Below are 7,500 nucleotides of genomic sequence, written 5' to 3' on the forward strand. Positions count from 1 at the left end.
CAGCAACGTCAACAAGGCAAAAGAATAGCCTTGGACCATGACACAACAAATCCTATACATGAAGATTTGACTTAAAAGTGTTCTGTTGAACTGCGTGGAAGAGTGTGTGAAATGATTGTGTGTATGTTTACTCATCACAGCAACATTGCGTGTAAAAGAGATAACCTGCGATTATGCACAACAAATCATATAATTGAAGATTTGAATTTACAGTGCCTGATTGCGTGAATGAGTGTGTGTATGTAATTATGTGTGAAGAGAAAGCGAGCTCACACGAAGAAAGATCACAAACACGAATTTAACGTTCATCTTAGCAAATGTTATGATCATTACTATGTCAATACAACAATTATTTCAATTACCCAAAGAATTCAACATTAAAATGAAATGCGACTTAACGTACGCAAAATGAATGGTGAAATGAAATTTCTTTTGCAAGCTTCCGCAATGCAAGCATCCCAGTTCAGAAATGTTTCTTATGCTATCCCCGATTATTTAATCGTACTTACGGATGCAACAAAATCTGATACGCTGAGGAAATAATATCTCGCGTACGCATGTGAGAGCTAGTTTTCATCGACAGAGGGTCCCTTATGCCCAAGTTATCTGAACGAATGAAGTGACTATATGAGACTCGAATTTTATCGTTAGTCTTACTCTACAATCTGTGAATGGCGCACGCAGATATCAACTACGAATCACGCGATTATCGGAATTTTCCGGACATGCCAGCGGTAAAGAAAGTTGAGAAGGTGTTTTACTAAGCGAATTCATTCCAGCTTAAACCCTAGTCCCTTTATAAGCAGACGTTAATACAGGTCACACCGACTCAATATGCCGAACGAATGAGTTATGCTTGGGTTTTCTACCTACTCTCAAACGTCGGGTGCGCAAATCTATTATTCATTACGAAACCCCATGCATTATTGCACGATGAAAGGGGAAGATTTTTAACGCTTTATTCATTAAAATGAATTTAGAAATATTTGCGATCAAGCTATTATTCTTTGCACCCAAGAATTGTCACCGAAATAGCGTTGAAGGCCTAATTACAAGTCCCAGCCCTCCACGACCGGATGAAAGGGAAGTGAGGTCAGCCGGTGTGGGGGGTGTGGGTTAACTGTTTACTACAAAGCATTAAATGATATGCGCGTTCGTGAGTGCGAATACTGAAATCAGTAAAAGAATAAAATGAACCAAAGAATCCAACAATGAGTGAAATTCAACAATCAATTAACGAAATACGTATAAGAAGAGAAGGAATACACAGAATTCGTAAATGATCGCGAATTATAAAAAAGAAAATTCTCAGCTTGAGAGAAAATCACGAACTTGAGTTGAATTTTGTTGCCGTTGAAACAATATAAATAAATCTCTAAATGCGAGAAAATTAATTATTTAAAGAACGATATTCAGTGTTTGTGTCCAGACCTGACACATCCTGAGGAAGTGTCTCAGGTCCCGTGATTGACAGACTGTGAGTGTTGCCATTATGCTGTTAGATTTTCACTTAGCACTTTCCACCAGCAAAACCATCGTGGAACGGTTTTGCTTAACACATATATGGGGGAAGAAGAAAGAAAAAAGAAAAGATTTGACCCATACATGTACTCACGTGGTTTTGTATCCTCGTTCTTCATATCGCGATGTTTTTTTTAGGCGAGCGGTCCTAGTTCTTCGGAGTCTTGCGTTCGGTTTCAAGCCAAAAGGTCGAAATAACCACCGTATGCCACCACTTATAAGATAATCTAAGCGCTCTCTTATTTTATGGTGTACAGGGATACACGGTGTGGCTTAACTCTTTATTGGTAAGTGTCAGGGGTTTTGTGTTGCCCTGATTTGGTGGGTTATGGAGGCACAATTCTGGTTCGGCTGTTTATTGATAGGAGGTGGCTGGAAGGTAGCGTGGCGCGGGCTGTTGTGGGCAAGGAAGCCCAAGAGGGGCGCCGAGCGGGGCGCGCGTGGGGTAGCGCCCCCAAGGAGAGGTGTGGTCAGGGCCGTGGGCCCCGGTCAAGTGTGCTGGGTCAACTGTGCTGTAGGTTTCGAGCGCTGGTCGCGGGTCCCTAGCAGTGGAGACGCGGAAAGGAAACCCTTGTTCTTCAGATCGCTCGGCATACGCTACTAACCGTCGCCCACGACGGGATGGACTGGCTTTCTCTGAAAAAAAAAAGCACACCAGAGGCAGAGACAGGGCGAGAGACAGGGGGGCAAACAGGGGGGGGGGGGGTGTATTATAGCAGGGGCCGTAAGATATAATCAAAATATATCACATTGCAAGGAGTGTTGTCAGTTATTTCCATGATTTTTCAATTTTTATTTATTTTTTTCAATAATTCACTGTCCAAGGATAGACAGAGGAACATGCTTAGGGAGACAATTGCAATAGTCCGCGAGGACTTGCTTGAGTTGCAATTGTCTCAGATAGCAGGAGATGAAAATCTACGAGAGATAAGCATTGTGCAGAACTACAAAGGAAGCAAAAGGTGTCGCAGTCCGCAAGGACTTGTCTTGAACGACGAACTTCCTTGGAAAAAAGAAAAAATGCAACAATGCAGAGGCAGAGTTCAGAAGTGTGCAGTGCAATAATGCATACGCTATACGTCGGACTAATAGTGGTTGTATTTCATTTCATTGAAGTTGTCTATCACACGTCACCAACAGCAATTTGAGGCAAAGCAATAATGAAAACAGGTAATGCAGTCCTCATACTTCGGGAGCGACTCATTACATCAAAATATACTTCCTCAAGACAACATTTGCACGGAAAAACGTAATGCAAGATAAGAATACACGATTGGCGCAAGTCGGTTATCTTCCGGAGACAGTACGCATGTAATTCTTGTGCAATTAACGTTTTTTTTTTTTTTGCGGGACGATGTGCGCATGTGGCTGCGTGAGTGCGTAGACGAGTTGAGTTAATGGGGAGTTATGAAATGAGTGAGTCAGAGTATAGCACACGAGGAGAAAATAGAGTGTTGATAGATATATTTTAGTTTTTTAGAGTCATTAGTAATGTGTTAAATTAAGGGCGAGAGTGGGTACGAAAGGAATAGGATGGCGTGGAAGTTGGAAGAAATAAGCGAAGGGGAGGAGGAGTGGGTGGGCGGGAGGCTGAGGGAAGGATGGGGTGGGGTGTAAAAGAGGTATGGGTGAGGATGGGGGTTGGGGTTAGGTATGTAGGCTGGGGTGGCAATGTGGATTGCGCTTAATGAAAAAAGTCACCGATCTGACTGCACGAAAAAAAGCATTCGCACTAATAACAATGAACTTACGTTAATTTCAATATTAATCAACTACTATGCGATATCATAAAAATGGTACTTTAATTAGTAAGTAAAATGAATGAAACGGTGACTGGTTTGGGTCAGCTTCCCTGAGACAACTGACCCGAAAGACAACCCTCGTGGTTGTAAATGGTACTTAAACTTAAGATAGATTCCCTGAGGAATAGTGATGAAGGGCCCAACCGTAGGAGGGATATCATCGAACGAACTCATACGCAGAACGCAAATTGGGTATTCCATCTTCTTGGGAAATACCAGCGATAATCTCTCACGTATAGTCGTATAAGAAGGCGCGTGGCGCTGAGATCGCCTGGGCGATAGGTGTGCTGCGTGGCACAAGAACAACTTAACATTAATTACCTAAACCTAATTACATGTCCATACCCAGCTGGGGGTCGTCACCAAGGACCATGTAATAATGATGAGGTGAGGTTCGTTATCAAGATAATCGAAAATCGCGAACAATATGAAATCGTAGTAGCTGTTTAATATAATTAATCTCTAACACGGAGATCACTAAATAAAAATTAAATACAAATAGCTTGAATGTATTTTTGGGTCGAGCAGAGTCAGATGGCTATAAGTACCTTCTACCTGAATAAGGTCAAATGAGGTCGTTATTCGAACATTCGCTAAAATAGCGAATAGCTAGTAAATATAAAAATAAATAATATCGTGAAAAACAAGTACACAGTAATCTAGAAGTTAAATAATCAAATTACCAATAAATGAACATGAATAATTATGAAGAAAAAAATATATCTATAAAGAAGACGAATAATTACGGAGAAACATACTTCGGAATATGCAAAAATATGCTATAATAATAACAAAATCATACGATTTAATTCGATGGATTATGCTAGTATCATTACAGTTCCCAATATATTTATGCAAACCGGAAGTAAATACATCACTATCGTAAATCGTCGTGTTATATAAATGAAATTTAAATTTCAGAAAAAAATGTGGATAATTCGCAACAGCACTAAGGTGAGATGTGTCATCTTGTGACAAGACCTGACCGTGACGTGACCTGTGTGAAGTCACTCGCACTAGGAAACGAATATAACAATTTATACATGAAAATACTGAAGTTGATACAACTGAACAAGGCATACTTTTCTTGTATATATATATAGATACGAAAAACTATAAAACGCTATCACTACAAAAAAAACTAATTTAACGCTAGTGGATTAGAAATATCGAAAATAGGTAGAGAGGAAGGGGGGATTAACGGGTGGGGGTTAGGAGAGAGGGAGGGGGTTTAGAATGGTAGTGATAGTAATAGCGGGAGTGTAAGGAACGGGTATAGGTGGGAAGCGTCGGGAAAGAGAAAAAGTTTGTGCATAATTTAACTAAATTATTTAAATATTCCAAAATATCCCACAAATGCATATTTAAACCGAGCCTAAATAAATGCACTTAGTAATATGCGAAATTAACGTCGATATAGCATCGGTTTATACACTGGAAGATACTAAGAATAAGAAAATATACCAAATATATGGCAATACTTGTAACTCTAGCCACGTGGCTTAGTATGGTTAATTTAAAGAAAAATGCACGGCCTAGTTCACCCACATAAATTTAAGTATTATTAACGATTTATGCTAACTAGGCAAGCATGAGAGTTAGAAAAAAAACACGCCAAAGAAAGAAAATGCACTCTCGCAAGTGATAAAAATGGGGATTGATTCCCCTTAAAAAAAAGCGACGATCTACCATGACGAGAAAAAAAAAACATGGTAGATAACAGAAAGAAGAAAAGAAAATACACTTTGCACGAACACTTTAGTAGATATTTGAAAAAAAAAAAATCACTGCACTTGTATAAAAACGGTATGCACACATAGGCGAAGAAAGGGGAAAGAAAAGGAAATTGCCAATGATGTACTTACAGTTTTTCGGAGGCTTGTTGTTCGTGTCATCCGCCGCTTGCCACCAGTTGTCAGGGGTTTTGTGTTGCCCTGATTTGGTGGGTTATGGAGGCACAATTCTGGTTCGGTTGTTTATTGATAGGAGGTGGCTGGAAGGTAGCGTGGCGCGGGCTGTTGTGGGCAAGGAAGCCCAAGAGGGGCGCCGAGCGGGGCGCGCGTGGGGTAGCGCCCCCAAGGAGAGGTGTGGTCAGGGCCGTGGGCCCCGGTCAAGTGTGCTGGGTCAACTGTGCTGTAGGTTTCGAGCGCTGGTCGCGGGTCCCTAGCAGTGGAGACGCGGAAAGGAAACCCTTGTTCTTCAGAGTAAGAGTTACAACACATACACAAGAATAACGATACACGAAGAACGACGCTGGGTGGATCCCCCGGCTGGGCGCCGGGAGGGCAACTCAGGTCAGAAGCGGTCACTGAGAAGGTCGTTGAGGGTGTGAGACTGGGTCTAACTAACTAAAATGAAAAGAAGAGGGGGGGAAGGAAGAGTGGGGATAGGAGAAGGATAAGGAGGAGGAAAAGAATTTCAGGAGGAGAAGAAGGAGCCGGGGCTTCACCCAGCCTGCGGGGTAACCTTGGGGTAATAGTGGAGTGGGTTTGTTGAAAGAGGAAAAGGATCGAGGGGCTCAGCGCCATCGGCAGACTCGCGTGTTCACCGTGCGGCCGCACCCCGCGGGATCGTGTGGCGAGGCAAGGTCGCGGCTCGTGGCGCGGGGAATACCCCACGACCTTGAGCGCGGCTCGCCTCGCCACAATTTTCCCACGGGGAGTGGAGCCCCGCTATTGCGTCCACGGAGCCTCTCGGCTAACTGAGGGGGAGGGGAGAGAAGTTAGCAGGTTTTTGGCGCCATCTGCGGTATGCTCGGAGCCACGGCCTCTCGACCGTGGCTCCAGAGCTGTCCCTCGGCTAACCATCACCGCTGAAGCAGGATGAAGCTCGAGTGAGGCCACACAGAGGCTGGCCACTCCCGCCCGGGTCGAGAGGAGATTTCTCTCCCTCGGCTGCAGGTCTTCCGGAGGGGCGCGGCTCGGGCAGCCTCACCACGATTTGGTTAACTCCACTGGCCGTGACGCTTCTTTCCTCGGCTCGCACAAACCCTTACGCTAAAGGATTTGTGGTCCTGGCACGAGTACTAGCAGCAAGCGCCACGTGTCGGAAACCGAAACCAGTGGGATGTCAGGGTAAGGATAAGGATGAGGGTCATCGCTATGGCAGGGATATGGTATGAGTGAGGGTGAGGGGTGAGGGGTGAGGTGGTGTCACAAGCGTCAGGAGACGAGGTGAAGGTATTTAAAAACGGGGATAAGAGAGGGCAGTACCTGGGGGAGATTACTTTATTAGTGAGATTAAAAAGGTACAGGACAACAAAAACCAAACAACAAAACTAAATAGACAGAAAAAGAGAACACAAAACTGAACATTGAAAAGCTGAACAAAACGAGTGGATAGGGGAAGGGGAAATTTGAAAGGAATGAGTAGAAGGTGGCTTCAAAGTGATGCTGCAAAACCCGAAAACTGCATTTCCTGTCCCATGCCAAAGAAAGAGATCACGGCCTAAACCTGATCTCCTGCCGGAACGAAGGATGGAGGGTGAGTCAAGCACGGAGTTTGTTGGTCTGTCTACAGGCCAACTCACCCCACAGGATGTTAAGGAGGAAGCGAGAGGCTTCCTCGCGGAGTTCAGACGTGTAATAGATCGGTCACGACCCACTACAGGGAACCGTCTGAGTGCTTTATTCCATCAGAACAAGCTGGAGTTGTGTTTGTTGTTAGTGAGAGTAAAATGTTTGTGTGTGAAGGAGAGAGTTTTTGTTTTGTTTAGATGCAGCTCGTGCGTGGGATTGCGCGTCTAGATCGACCTAGCCAACACGGGGTCCTCCACCGGGGTGGAAGAACTCGCGTCGGCTCGGTCGGTCGTCAGTTAGCCACTCAAGGTACACCCATTCTACCTGGGTGTACCTTGCGTGGTGTTACCTGAGCCCTGTAGCGGCTCCGCGATCGACGGCTCCTCGAGGTCAGGCAGGGAGTCCTGTGAACCGACGCGGAAGTCCTGGGAATCGGCGGACCAATTCCCGATGCTTCCGCGCTGTCCCAGGGGTCCCCTGGCAAGGAGCGTGGCTCCAGCCGAGAGCCCAAGCCCGGCCTCGAGAACGCTCTCGACATCGATGTCGGAGTCGCTACTGTCGTCGTCGAGAATGGTGTCATCCAATCTGCGACGACGAGCTTCAGGGGCAGGAGGATCATTCTTGTCTTTTTTTGTGTGCATGGATGGTGGTGTGGTTTG

At 44.8% G+C, this 7,500-nt stretch overlaps 1 protein-coding gene across 1 annotated transcript in view; it reads right to left on the reverse strand.

The window, feature by feature from the left end:
* The window catches only part of LOC138861842 (uncharacterized), an 8,859-nt gene that overhangs the window by 1,183 nt on the left and 176 nt on the right, over positions 1-7,500 (reverse strand). Inside the window, exons 1-2 of the mRNA XM_070121932.1 lie at positions 5,189-7,500; positions 1-2,157 (exon numbers count right to left, since the gene is read on the reverse strand). The exon at positions 1-2,157 is cut by the window's left edge and continues 1,183 nt beyond it; the exon at positions 5,189-7,500 is cut by the window's right edge and continues 176 nt beyond it. Of these exons, the coding sequence (XP_069978033.1) occupies positions 7,162-7,482 (321 nt within the window). The 5' untranslated portion in view covers positions 7,483-7,500 and the 3' untranslated portion in view covers positions 1-2,157; positions 5,189-7,161. The remainder of the gene's footprint in view (positions 2,158-5,188) is intronic.

The sequence above is a fragment of the Penaeus vannamei genome, chromosome 5, assembly GCF_042767895.1.
Source record: "Penaeus vannamei isolate JL-2024 chromosome 5, ASM4276789v1, whole genome shotgun sequence".
Lineage (NCBI taxonomy): Eukaryota > Metazoa > Arthropoda > Malacostraca > Decapoda > Penaeidae > Penaeus > Penaeus vannamei.